General features: G+C 48.2%; 1 protein-coding gene across 1 annotated transcript in view; it reads right to left on the reverse strand.

Annotated features, from left to right (window-relative positions):
• The window catches only part of Scara3 (scavenger receptor class A member 3), a 32,860-nt gene that overhangs the window by 16,754 nt on the left and 1,324 nt on the right, over positions 1-14,782 (reverse strand). Inside the window, exons 2-3 of the mRNA XM_021181983.3 lie at positions 2,259-2,357; positions 336-455 (exon numbers count right to left, since the gene is read on the reverse strand). Coding sequence (XP_021037642.1) covers positions 336-455; positions 2,259-2,357 — 219 coding nt within the window. The remainder of the gene's footprint in view (positions 1-335; positions 456-2,258; positions 2,358-14,782) is intronic.

The following is a 14,782-nucleotide window of genomic DNA, read 5'->3' on the forward strand; positions in this document are numbered from 1 at the left end:
GGTATAATCCTGGGTATTCTAGAGCTTGCTTTGTAGACCAGGCTGGTCTTGAACTCAGAGAGATCCACCAACTTCTGTACCCCCACCCAACCTCTGAGTACTGGGATTAAGGACATGTACCACCACCACCTGTCTCTTCGAGCTAAATCTTAACCAGATGTAAGAAGCAGGTCTAATCTTTTAGTGGATTAGCCAAAATGGTTTCTAAGCCAAGAAGATGCTAGTCAGTGTGACAGGTGACAGAGGTGGAGTGCTTTTCCCTGTGAGGGTGTTTTTGGTATAGAAACCTAATCAGCTATCCCCCTGCAGCCAGGACCAGAGAACTCTTAACTCACCCAGAGAGGCCAGCACAGCCACGGCCACCAGGAGCAGAGCGAGGAAGAGGTACAAAATCCGCACTGATGTGTGCAAAGATAGGTTCTTTTGGCAGCGGTTGCAGCGGGTTCCTGCCCGGCCTGTGGAGGACAAGAAGATGGCAGTGGCTTGGGTCAGTGAAGAGGACGGGATGGAATGCTCAATTCTATGTCCTGCCTTGTCACTTCTCAAGCCGGGCTCACGGGGGACTTTTCTTCTTGTATTCCTTACTTGTTCTGCCGCCTAGGCAGAGTTTCTAGAACTTTCTGGAATAGAGGAGACAGAAACCATCTCACTCCTCCTCACCAGTCATTCTTTCTCGGCAATCTCTTTATTCAGCCCGCAGAGTAGGAAGAAGATGCCTTCCCTCTCTACAGTGGCCCTACCAATGACCCACAAGTCCAGCAGCCTGCTCACCCCCTGAACAATACCATGTTGTAGTGTGTGCTCAACACAACCCAGTTTGCCCATGACCTTCTCAGTTATAGCACTGAAACTCTCCTGCCATGAGAGTTCCTCAATAGGGGCAATTCGTGCTTTACATAGAGGTTCAGTTTTAAGGTTTAAAGTCTCACTCCTGGGGACTTCCTCAGCCCCAGACTTGCCAGGAGTTGGTAAGGACTTTTCTTTTTTCTTTTCTTTTCTTTTCTTTTCTTTTCTTTTCTTTTCTTTTCTCTTCTCTTCTCTTCTCTTCTCTTCTCTTCTCTTCTCTTCTCTTCTCTTCTCTTCTCTCCTCTCCTCTCCTCTCCTCTCCTCTCCTCTCCTCTCCTCTCCTCTTCTCTTCTTTCCTTTCCTTTTATTACATATTTTCTTTATTAACATTTCAAAAGCTATCCCAAAAGTCCCCCTATACCCTCCCCCTGCCCTGCTCCCCAACCCACCCACTCCTGCTTCTTGGCCCTGGCATTCCCCTGTACTGGGGTATATAATCTTTGCAAGACCAAGGTCCTCTCCTCCCAATGATGGCCGACTAGGCCATCTTCTACTACATATTCAGCTAGAGACACGAGCTCTGGGGGGTACTGGTTAGTTCATATTGTTGTTCCTCCTATAGGGCTGCAGACCCCTTCAGCTCCTTGGGGATTTCTCTAGCTCCTCCATTGGGGGCCCTGTGTTCCATCCAATAGATGACTGTGAGCACCCACTTCTGTATTTGCCAGGCACTGGCATAGCCTCACAAGAGACAGCTATATCAGGGTGGTAAGGAGTTTTCAAAATGGGCAAAGAAGCTATAGTTCTCCTGGAAACCAAACAAGGAGTTAAAGTCCACCAGTCAGGTTGCTGCATGGAGGGAAGAGGGGGCAGGTGTTTCTTGAACTCTGGGAGGTGATCAGAGCCCACTGACAATGTAGGATGTGCCCCAAGATGAGCTCAACATAGCTGCAAATGGTGAGTACAAGCAGCAATTAAGAACCTAGTGTCTGGTCCACGCAGCACACTAGACTAAATTCACAATTTTGAGGGCTTACTTGGGGTATCCCCTGCGCTAGTACAGCATCCAGTCAAAGTAAAGAACACAAGCTGTAATCTATACCAAATGCCACAGAGCACCCTGGTCCAACCAGAAACTCAAACAGCATGTGGTCCAACCAGAAACTCAAACAGCATGATTAACAAAACAGAGGACAGACCTTGGGCATAGTGTGTGGCTAGGAGAGATAGCATGGGTTCCTGCCAGGGCTTGGGTGAAGCCCAGGGGACACATGACACTTATGACAAATGCTGGTTTCATCCATACTGTACAGCCCAGTCTACACAGCTTTGCTATTCACTCTCCAAGGAGCAGTACAAAAATGAGAGGAGGAATTCTGAAACTATGTATTTGGGCACACTGCTAATCCATCTAGAGATGAACAGCAGGAACTCTCGGCTCACACAGGAGATAGGGGGTCCCTAACACTTACCCTCTTGGGTGCATGGGAAGGATGGCATGTCCTCGTCTTCACCAGCCAGGTCCTCTTCAGTAACACACAGTACATCCCTGTCACTGCCAGCTGATCTCACTGCAATGGAACCAGTTGGGTCAGACCCCACTTTATCCTGAAGCCACACCCTTCCATTTCCAGCTTTCCATCTGATATCAAGATTCACATCCCATGTCCACATAGTTCTTAGGTCCAATTCACTCTACCTGAACCCCAGGTGACCTGATATAAGCTGAAAAACAGGGTGTGTGTGTAGGGGGAGGTAGAGGTAAGATTTAGAAGGATAAGTTATTGAGATATCCCACCCATCTGATAAAAGATGTGCCCATCTCCCACAAGCTAGGAAGACACACAGGCTAGTCAGCACTTTGCTCAGACCCCTGGGGTGGGTGGACAAAGAGACATAAGGATGTGTTGATTGGTCCAGCACATGGAGCAGAAGCAGAACTTCCCTGCTTCAGCTACAACCCTGAAACTGGTACTGCATGGGCTCCAGGACTGTGTGCAGCCCAGCTGGGAAGGAGGAAGCAGGAATCCAGAGGTGGGCAGACAGAGAATGAACACATCCTGCCTCCTCCGTGTCACTGGAGTTCCACCGAGGTGTCCAAGGAAGCATGGAGGAGAGGGCCAGGTGATCCCTAGATAAGACCTAAAATGATGTGTCTTGTTATTGAGAGAACTGTTCTCCCTCCCCTCCCCTTCCATCTCTTCTTCCTGGGGTAACAATGAGGAGGGTGCTTTAATAAAGAGGCAGAGCCCAGTTGTCATCAGAAAGACTCCAGCACCTGATGGAAACAGATGAAGAGACCCACAGCCAAACATTAGATGGAGAACCAAGTAACCTGAGTCCATTGGGGTTCACAGAGACTGAACCACCAACCAGGGAGCCTGCATGGGACTGATGTAGGCCCTCTGCACTGTTAAAGTGTGTAGCTTGGTCTTCTTGTGGGACTCCTAACATCAGGAGCAGGGGTGTCTCTGACTTTGCTAACCTGCCTTTGAGACCTTTCCTCCCTCTGGGTTGCCTTGTCTAATCTTAATAGAAGACAATCCACCTAGACTTATTGATAGGCCATGGCTGGTTGATATCCATGGGGGTAGGAGGGCTGCACTTTGCTGAAGAGAAAATGGGGAGGATTGAATGGGGAAGGGGAGGTGGGAGGAGGGTCAGGGAGAAGAGGAGGAATGAAAATCAGCAGTTGAGGTGCAAATCAATTAATTAATTAATTTATAAATAAAGAGGCAGAGCAAGCCATTGAGCCAACGAGAACTTACTTTGCTCTGGGAAATGGGGACAAAGCCAAGGATGGAAGCTAAACTTTCTAGAAGAAGCATCTTTGTTTTAAAAAGCTTTATTTACATATTTAAATTTAAATGATTTTATTCTTTGGTATGCAGGTGTGTGTGTGTGCACGTACATGCATGTCATAGCTAGGATAGACTTTCTTTTGTTATTATTATTTTTTTAATGAGGAATTAGAGTTTGCTAAAATGAGATTTTTACCCTAGGTTTAAGTCTGGACATCAATAGAGAGACCCTCAGGAAGAGCAGAGTTTATCCAAGTGTGACTGTGGGCTTCTCAATAGAAGCTGCTTATGTGTCTTAACCACAGTCAGATATGCCATTAAAATATTTTATTTTTAATTATGTGTGTGCGCCTGTGTGGGGTATGTGTATGTGAGTGCAATGCCCACAGAGGCCATAGGAGGGCGTTGGATTCCCCTGGAGCTGGAGCTGGAGCCAGTTGTGAGACATCTGAAAAGAGGGTTGGGAATTTAACTCCGATCCTCTGGAGGAGCAGCACGTGCTCTTAACTGCTAAGCCATCTCTCCAGCCCCAAGCCATAGATATTATTTCAATGGCATCTGAAGCTACAGATCAAATGGTTGAAAAGAAACTTAGTTCTCCCCACCCCAACATAAAATAATTTTCTTTATACAGTCCCTACAAATGAACTTACTTGGTTAGACCATAAGGATATTTTAATGATAAGATAATTAACAAATTATCATCAAAGAAGGATATTAAAACCATACTTTTAACTACACAGCATGTACTGGCACATCCCAATGAGGCTCATTATAAAGACAAATGTTTTATGAGGTTAACTCAAATTATCTCTATATTTTTTCTTGTACGCTGAAAAATTGTTGGTGAAAGGCTTATTGTGGAGAGGGACATTGGACTAAAGAAAGTGCTTACCATATATGAGACCCTGGTTCTATCCTAACACACACACACACACACACGCCCCTGGAGACCCTGCATTCTGGAGATGCTGTGTTCTCTGGTCAGCTGTCAGTCCAACGGCCCTTTTTCCTTAGCCTCTTGTTCCTCTCCTTCCCCATTTTTAGAGGAACCAGCTAGGATACAAGTTAGAATCTTTCCTGACAGGTATGACCAGGCACCAACCAATCAGAGTGAGTGCTGTGACCAATCAGAAAGGTCTTGGACTGTCCCAAAGTGAGACAGAGTGACAGCAGTGCCGAGGAGGGACAGCTTCTGTGGTCCAGACTTTGTTGTGAAAGCAGTGACCTAGCTGTCCCTTGTAGGACTCACGGTCACATGTTCCCATTATTGTACACACTGAAGACTCCATGCCCAGGATACTGTCACTTGGTCCTGTATTTGTGTCCCCCTTGGCTTGAGCTCCCAGTTTAAATGCCACCCCCATTTCCCTCTCCCTGTCCTCCTCCTCTTGCTCCTCCACCAAGAACTCTTCTTCTTTGGGGCTTGTTTTGCTTGGTCCCTGGAAATTTCTGTTTTCTTTCAACTCCACCTAGGCATTTGGTAGAATGTTTGTCATTTACCTTTTACTAAAGTTTAAAGCCCCCCCCCCCCCCCAAAACGTGTTGGAAGCAGCCACTCCTTTGTTTTCTTCCATTGTTTCATTTTTGAAACGTGGCCGAAGTGTTGGGTCTGGCCTCAAGGCAATCATCTTGACAATCGTATAAATTTTACAACCTCAAGTATCACTTTTATGGTCAAATCGACTGTGGGCCAAAGACATTTAAGAATGTACTAACAGCACACACAATACAAGTGGAGAAGCCAAGCTTTGGACTCAAAAATCTTCCTTCCCTGGCCCACATATTACCATTGGGAGGGAGGAACAAAAGCCCTCCACAGTTCTAAGAGGTATTTCTTCTGTAACTACAGATCAGGGGAAAAGGGAGAGGAAGAAGGGACAGGCACTTGACTGAGCAGGCAGAACCATCAGGGCTGTGACAATGACCAACAGCCCTCTCAGGTTGTGCACACCATTGGCCCCTTTGACCTCATGTCCCAAATGTTGCCTTGCATCCTCTGTGATCAACTGGGAAAATGAGATGGTGAATGTTCAATGTCAACTTAGCAGAATCTACAATCACTGGGGCATGGACCTCTGGGCACGTCTAGGGAGCAGTCTCTTGATTAGAAATAGCTGAGGTGGGAAGACCCGTCTGTGGTGGGTGGCATCATTCCCTAGGCTGGGATTCTGGAATGTATATGTGGAGAAAGAGAGCTGAGCAGCAGCAAGCATTCATGACTGTCTGCTGATGGGTGTGGCCAGCTGATTTGAGCTCACACTGGCTGGACTTCCTCACCACAAAGGATTGTACCTCTAACTAACGGGGAGCCAAAAGAAAGACTTTCTCTCTGAAGTTGCTTTTGTCAGTATTTGTCACAGCAACAGGAAAAACAAAACAAAACAAAACAAACCCAAAAAACCAAAGACAGTGGTCAAGAACACTTGAGAAGCAGTGGCAACCTTGAGTGGGCTCATCGGGGAAGGAGCTGAGGAAGGTCCTCATGGCTGCCATAAAGCTTCCCTGCTTAGCTCTCAGGTCTGCCACAGGTCCACTGACACTGGAGCATGGTCCTTAATGTGTGTGCTCCAGGGACATGGATTCACCTCTGTGGAACTCAGCAGCCAGCTCTCATGCCCAGAGCTTAAGTTCTAGGGTCAGATGCCATGACTGGCACAGTGGCTGGCTCAGGGAAGAATGCTTTGAAATCTTTCCATGAGTTTTCATTATGCTTTCTGGTAAGTGGTTCTCCAGCTACACCTGAACACAAATCTAAGGATTTTAGGACTCAGAGTCTGACCTCCAGGGGAAGTCTGAGTTGAGAGAGGCTGAAGATGAGAAAATATTGGGGCTTAAAAGCACTCCTACCTCCATTGTCCTGATGGATCCATAAAAGTAGCCTGAGAAGGATATGGTGTAAGAAATTGGTCTCGGGATTTGACAGATGGATGGGGAAATGTGTGTGTGTGTGTGTGTGTGTGTGTGTGTGTGTGTGTGTCTGTCTGTCTGTCTGTCTGTCTGTGGGAAAGGGGAACAGGAACCCCTTGACGGGCAGCACATCTTTTTACATGCTTATCAATTATCAACCTTTCCAACCTTGCTTTGCAACTCAGTCTGCAATCCTTCCATCAATCTGCCAGCTGTTTACAAGGATTGCTTTGCCAGGGCACTTTACAGAGTGATGATCTCTTTCCCCAAAGCTTCAGGCTAGGTGAACTAGGATTCTTTGGACCGTTCTGTGCTTGTCTAAACAGAAACCTCGGCAGCTAGCTAGGAATGGCCATCCCCAGGAGCTCTGCAGAACACTGCATGATGGGGCTGCTCTGATCCTCGGGCATCAGTTGAGCCCCTCAGAGAGATATCCCTTCCTTCCTGTCCATGCTCTTCATTTCTCCCCACTCTTTAGTGGCTTCTCTGCCCTCCCTCGGGATAAGGCCTCCTCCCTGTTTTGGCTCCAAAGGCAATTTCATCACTCCACTGTTTATAGCCTTTGCAAGGAATCTGGAATGATTTAAATGAAGCCTGGCTGACACCAGCCTTCAGCAAATACCCCTCCCATAGCTGTTTTGCCACACCCTTGCTCCCCTGGTGAGAGCCCCTTAAATTGCTTGTCATTAACAAAGGGAGTCAATAAGGACCAGCACTTTCCAGAGCTGCAAGACCTGGCCCAGGGAGGGGAAGGACAACTGCCTGCCCAAAGCCTAGTCCTCTTTAGACCAGTGGTTCCTGAGTGTTGGCCCTCTTCCCCTTGATGACATCTCAGTTCTGTACCTCATAGTCCTCTCCAGTCCCCAAAGAGAGTTTCTCTTTTTCCTAATCCCCTGACTTCCTGCTGTCCGGTGTAGAGTCTTGCCCTGGGGGACTCTGATTGGCCTGTATCTGGAACGCCTCGGCAGCTTGCCACGTTAGCCTCTCTCACTTTAATGAGAACATAATCCAAAGCATTTGTGGGGCTCCCTCAAGCCAAGCTTTTTGTTAAGTACAAAGTCGATGTGTTTATGTCTCATTGAGCTTGGTTCTGGTTGGAGACCAGATGAACATATGAACAGAGTGAGCAAAGCTGGGAGTGAGTGTTTAGCCCTGTGAGGAGATGGATGGGAATTAGATGGGGACCAGGACACAGCCCTGGTGCTGAGGCAGACAGGCTCCCCTGGGGCAGGGGAAGAGTTCTCCTTCATCTCCCCATTGTCCTAGCCTCATGGGGCATGGTGACTCAGTGTTGGGGATACAGCTCTCAGAACGGGGCTTACAAGTCAGAGTCACTACTATCCCATTACAAGGACCCAAGGGTAGTAGTAATGGCTTCTTAGTGTCCAGGAGTCTGGAGTCAGACCCCAGAACACATGCACCATCTACAGAGTTACCAGGAGAGCAGGGACAGGACCCTTCCACCCAGGCCTGCCATCTGGTTACCCATCAGAACTCCCAGCAAGGTGTCACTTCCTTTAGGTCAGTCCACCTTCCCCTGGGCTCCTGTCAGTCCAGGGCTGATGCTACAGTGGATGCCAGTAAAGGTAGCTTGTGGACTTTTGGTGAAGGCCTGAATGTTTTCTGATGTTTTAGCCACAAGCTCATTTTCACTGAAAAACAAATGAAGAACAATCATTTAAAATATGGTTTCCATCTGTTTTATTCTTGGTATTGTCTATGGCCAAGGGAGTGTTGACACACGGGGTTTGCAAGAGCTTAAGGCAACAGAGACACATTGGGGGTGGGAATAGGGGCAGTTGAGGCTTGAACTACCAAGAAATGGAAGGTGGGGAGGAGGGACGAGGGAGGCAGCAGAGTTCAGGTGAGGCTTTCCTTCCCTTCCACAGAGCTAGCCACACACGGCATAAGACATTCTTTTCTTTAAACGGGAAGGATTCTTGTTTGGGCCAAGTGGCAGGGGTGGGGACATGAATATATGTGACATTTAGGACTTTGGATTTGCCCAAAGTTAGGGTGACCTTGCTGTAAAAATGTAAAAGTCGTTGGACATCTGGAACAGCAAGGAGAGCCTTGTTCTGATTGGACGAAGGTGTCTGGAGCAGGCTAAGCTTCTAGGAGGAAATAGCTTCCATTGCAGGTCTGTTTGTCTGTGCTTTCTCTTTCCCCTCTTGCTGCTTTCAGCATCTAGAATTTCTGGGCCTGGGCTTGGAAGAGGACACTGGATCAGACAAGACATGTCTGGACCTAAAGTTTTCATGAAGCCCCTCTGAGGGACACTTGAGACAGCAAGGTGCCCTGGGTATCCTGAAGGGGCAAGCATCCAAAGCTCTAGGGACCAGTCACTGTCTCCCTTGTACGGAGGCCACAGGGTTCTGAGCTGTGACCAGGGAGTGCTTTTAGCTAGAGAAGACTAGCCAGGTGCTTCTCTTCATGTGGCCCGCATTGCAGGCCACATGCTTGGGAAAAAGGAAAAACCATCAAACAGCCTTTAAAGGCCAGCGTTGCAAGCCAGCTTCAAAATGTAACAGCAAACACTGCAGGTTGAAAGGGCCTCTGTTCGGCTGGTACCTGAGGGTGTAATCTCCAACTTAAGTGTCAGAAGGAAAGCCAGAGAGGAGGGGATTCCTTGTTTTTAAGCTTTTGCTTACAAGAGCCAGGTAGACCATTAGGTTGCTGGGTGCATGTCTTGGCACCTGGTTGCTGTAGATGCTGACTTTCTTGGAGTTGAGTCTGGTTCAACCTTTCCTTCTGTGGGTAGAAAACAAGTTTGCTAACCATCTGCTAACTCAACCACCATCACTGACCAGGAAATGGGTGACTGAGTCATCTTCCGTCTTTCCCTCTTCTTCTTTCTCCTCCTCCTCCTCTTCTTGAGACTGCATTCTTCGACAGGAGTCAGAAGGGGGGAGATTCGAGGAACTGAATAAAAGGTCTTTCTTTGAGCACTCCAAGGGACATATTGTGATCATTATCTTCAGCCGAGTTCATAGTGGGTTTTCCAAACAGCCAATTGGGACAGGAAAAAAAAAAGAAAGAAAGATCTGGAGAGCCTTCTCAGGAGCCAACGCTATATTTAAAGTTTCAGGACAGCTATAGTTTAAGGTTGGGGAATGCTATAATTAAGGTCTCAGGGTTGTTTTCTTCAAAAGCCTCCTGCTACTGCCCCTCTCCGTGGCTTTGTGGGTTCCTCTGAAGCCTGGTGAGAATCTTCTGTCCCTCTCAGTTCCAAGGAAGCCAGGCCTCTTGTTCAGATCCTCGTACTCAGCACAGCATGTTAGCACTGACAGCCTTTCCACTCCTGCGGCCAACTCTGGACCGTCACCATCACAGTTATCAGTTGCTAGTATGTGTGCCCTGGCTGTCCCTGCCTCCTCCCTCTGTGAGCACTCGTTGTATTCTTGGTGACTGTAGAAGTTGTGAGTTCCATCTTGCTTTATCTTAGGTCTTCCTGCCTCTCAACAATATACTCCCCCTCTCTTGGTACCCACGACGGGCGTTTCAGTGGACAACGATTTTCAGTGATCCTAACCCTAACCTAGCCTATCCTAACTCCAAACCTCCAAGAACACCAAACGTCTACCCCATTTCTAAGCAGCTCCTCAATGGGTGCCATCACTTCTATTTGAAGAACATACTGCAGCCATGTCTATTGTCCCCGCAGCTCTTGTCTCACAAGCACAAACAGCTCCTCCTCTGCTCCCTGAAGCCCCATGAATTTAGTGGGATTGGAGAAATGGGAGCCAGCAGACTGCGCTTTTCTCGTTGCCTCTCTGGTCTGTGAAACGCTACCATTTCTCACTGCTCAAGGTCCCTGCTGCCTTTTCTGTTACACTGTCCTTCTCAGAGCCCCCTTGGCTTGTGTGTAACACAGTGGCGGTGCCCTCTGTGTGCCAGGGATGCTGTATATGTGGCAAGGAGGAGGTGACCACCATGAGGCACACTCTGACGTAGACTAAGGTAGCAGCCAATCTGAGTAGTGTTATTTTCCCAAACTCAATCGCAGCTCTCATCTATTACCACATCCCAACACCCATCACCCTCAGGTCTAATTTCCAACTTCCAAGAAATCCTTTTTACAAAGTGTGTCCACAGAACATGGTTCCAAAACATCCTTTGTTGGGGGTGGGGAGAAAGCTCTTAGCAAATATTTCAAAAAGTGGGGAAAAGGGCGGCATTTAAATGAATGTTTAATTTTGTGTTTCTCAGGCTGACTTGACCTCAGAACTTCCGGTCAATCTGGAAAAACATGAATTGATTATTCCTATGGAGTGGGGGCTCAGAGGTGCCCCGTGTTGGAGAATGACGATCTGAATAATACCAACACTGGGCTAGGTTACTCCTTCACACTCTGCCATGCCTGTGAATGGAGCAGCACTGAGGTTGAAGCTTCTTAGTTTGAAACCTGCAGGTCTCAAGCTGCAGGCTGGCTACAGCTCAAGCTGCCTGCTTTCCGGGGCATGACTGCCATTCCTCCTGCATGAACAGCCTCCAGCTTCTCTCTTTGCACCCTGTCACTATGCTTCCCCCCACCCCCACCACACCAATCCTATACACCCGCTCTCCACCCACCCACAACCCCATCCATCAGCTTAGCACAGGGTCAGAGAGACCATAGCTCTCTCCTGGGGAGGCTGTTGGTGCTCAGCCTGTTTTCTCTGTGCTGTGGAAGATTTTGCCACCCCTCATTCTCTTCAATGCAACTCTAATGGGATTGGTCTTGTGCATTCTGTATTCAGATGTGGAGTTCTGGGCCCCAAGATCAGGTTGCAGCCCGGACATGGACATTGTATTAACCAATGTGCTGTAAAGAATGCTCCCCAATAGTCTCTGGTTGGGTAATAAAAGGCTAGAGCCTGTGGCTGAGCTCAGTAAAATTATTACAACACAGCCAGGTCTCCTCACAGTCGACTGATCCCCCTACTTCCACCACTTCCTCCTCTCATCTCCATGCCTATTTCTTTGCCTGTGGTGCCTAGAGGCCACATCATAAGCTTGATTCCTCTCCTCTCTAAAAGTAGAGATTTCCCAACATGATCAAGATGTAAGAGGATGAACCCAGTGAGTGCCAAATGTGCCTTACCCTGACGTCTAACATTGGGCCAACACATGGTCACTAAATGGAAGCATCCATTTTTATCAGCTCTTGGGCTTGGTTCTGAGGATACCATGGTGTGATTCTTGATTTAAAAGCCCTCAGCCCAGTGTGTGCTGAAGGTTAATACACATACAATAAACACATATTGCGAGCTCTCTTGAGTGTCAGGGAATGGACAGAGAGAAATGCTTCTGAAACCCTGTATTCTGATACCTCTCTGCAGCATCATCCAGGCTATTGGATGAGGAGACTGAGGCTGTGGAGTGCAGTGGTGAGGCCGGTCAGTGCTAGACTGTGATGACCTCACATACACATAGACACATCACACAGATACACACGTACAGACATACACACATGCATACACACATAAACATATATACACATGCACACATTCACACACATACACAGAAGCACACAATACAGACATATATACACACATACACACACAATACTCACACATGCACAAAACACACACATGCACACATACACACACATATATACATATAATACACATACACACAACACAACATAAACACATGTAAATACAACACACACATATACATATATACATACAATACACATACACACACAACATACACAATGCACACACACAGCACATACATACACACATGCACATACACACACAAACACACATATACACACAACACATACATACACACATGCACACACATACAACACACACATATACATATGCACACACAAATACACACACAAACATATATGCACACACACACACACACACACAGGGCACAACATAATTGAATGCAGATGAGAGTGTTTGCAAAAGTTCAGAGCCCGTCAGACCACCCCGGATGCCAATTCTAACACCCAGGCCAGCTGTGTGTCCATGGAGACTGCCAAGCTATCCACCAGCGCCCATTACAAAGCAGTATGCTTTTTTCCTCTTTCACAAATTAGCTCAGAGATGTGAGTCTTTTAGCCTTAAAGTTACTCCAGATGGACAGCAGGGCAACAACCCGTGACGGTTTGGAGCTGATCTGTGTGGCTCCTGAATCAGTTGATGGCTCTTTTCACCTTTGAGCAGTTAGCTCCTTGCTTTTGACCCCAGTCTCCTTTCTGAGCCCAGAGTTCTGGGGATGGAGGGCGTAGCCTGCTGCCTCACGAAGAAACAACCTTTGCCAAGGCAAGCTTTTCTTTACCAAGGCAGATCGGTTCTCAGCCTTTGGGCCAAAATCAAATGTCAATCACAGGACTGTGTTTTTGTTTGACTAATTTATTTTTATTTTATACATGTAGGCAAAGCAGCCCACATGTGGGACTGTTCACCATGTGTGTGCTTGGTGCATGCAGAGAACAGAAGAGGGCATCAAATCTGAGCTGGAGTTACAGAGTTACAGAGTCACCACGTGGGTGCTAGGAATCAAACCCCGGTGCTCTGGACGAGAAGCCATCATTCTTAACTGCTGAACTGTCTCTCTTGCAGCCTTCTTTCCTCCCTGCCTGCCCTTGCTCTGTGTTTCAGGATCCTCTCTCAGTTTTGGGTACTGGCTTGCTCAGGATCCTCTCTCAGTTTTGGGTACTGGCTTGCTCCTCTAGTACTGCGGAGAGGGTGGAGCCTGGCTCTGAGGGGCAAAGATGCACACCAAACACAAGCTTCCCACCGCCACCCACCATATCACTTCTGCTCACCAAGTGGTACTGGGGCCCAGAGCTCCCCATCCTCAGGGAGCACTAGTGAGGAGCACGGGGACCCAGAGATGGAAATGACAGAACCAGAACTGGTGGACTCATGTGGGTTGCAGATTTGGCATCTTGTTTTCACTGTTATTGCCAGCCAGGCTACTTCTGGAGGCTCTGGGAGAGCTTTCCTTTCAAGCCCTGTCACAGGTGGCTGTTAATGGCTCACAAGTCAGTGGGAAACTCTGAGGTGGGCTTGTCACCAAGAGACTGGTGGCAGCTGTTTGCTCTTAGGCTTATGTGTCACAGAGGCCAGGTGCCAGCTTACATAAAAAGACATGGCTGGCTGGGAGGCCCGGCCAGCCACTGTCAGGCAGGAACCCCACCTCCCCATCCACCCTCAGCAGAAACATCTCTGGGCGGCCAGAGCAGGGACCTGACACTGGAGTGCTGTCAGTCTGTCTTCTGGTTTAAATTCTATACTCCTCATCGTTCCCTCTCTCCACAAAACATCACATCACTGTTAGCTTTGAGCGGGGGACTGTGGATTTTTTTGCCAGCAGATGTAATTGGAAGATTGGTGGGGCCTTGGAGGAGCCAGAAAACCCAGCCTCCCTTAGGGACAGGCCTCTTTGGAAAGTGTGTCCCCTCCCCCTAGGGGCTGAGGGGCCACCATGCCTTTCATACTCCAGTGAGAAAAAGCTCCACTCTGAAGATCCCAGAGGCCAAATATTTGCTTTTTCAATCTACCCTGACCTTTCCCATCATAGGAGATGGTGTCAGCCCTTTCTGGCTGCTGCGGAGAGGGGCATGCTGGGAACCAATCATTTTCTCCCTTGGCAGCTCTGCCACCCCTTGAGGCCCTGGGGTGTCACAGGAAATCATTGGGGGTTTCTGAAGAACTACCCTGAGGTTTGTGGAGGGAAGTTTTCCTGGAGTCTGGGGGAAGCAGGAAGATGGGAGAAGTCAGGAGTCCTGATTGCCTCAGTTCTGTCCTGGGGACCTAAGACATGCCCATCCGCACTAGCTCTGGTCCCCACACAGGCTTTCAGCCCCACCTCTGCCTCTTATCTTATCTGTAGTGAGATGGGTCAAAGCACTCTGAAAAGTGTAGCATCTTAGCGTCATCTGCAAGGTTCAGGGCAGCCTGTGGCCCTGTGGACTACAGTCATATGTGTCCTCGGTAGTTTCAGAAAAGAGCCTGTCCCGGGGCTACAGATAAGGGGAGAGAGATTCAGTGATGAAGCAGCTAGAAACAGGGGCCCATGGGCAAGGCTTCTCCTCATCTGCCATGGGGACACCCCAGGGCTGGTTATAACTGCTCCTGAACCCCTGGTCAACCTTAGACCCTTCGAGGCCATGGGATAGCATGGGCAGAAGGTGCCAGAGGCCAGAGGGAAGGAAACAGAAAAACATCAGTCTCTTCTGGACCGGAGGACAGAGCCAGGGCTCTAGACCCTTGAGCTGGCAATGAGTGGTAACAGGTTGCTATTCTATTTTACTAGCTGCAGAATTCCTGGGACTCGAT

Source organism: Mus caroli, unplaced genomic scaffold (assembly GCF_978045245.1).
Source record: "Mus caroli unplaced genomic scaffold, Mus_caroli_1 scaffold_12, whole genome shotgun sequence".
NCBI lineage: Eukaryota > Metazoa > Chordata > Mammalia > Rodentia > Muridae > Mus > Mus caroli.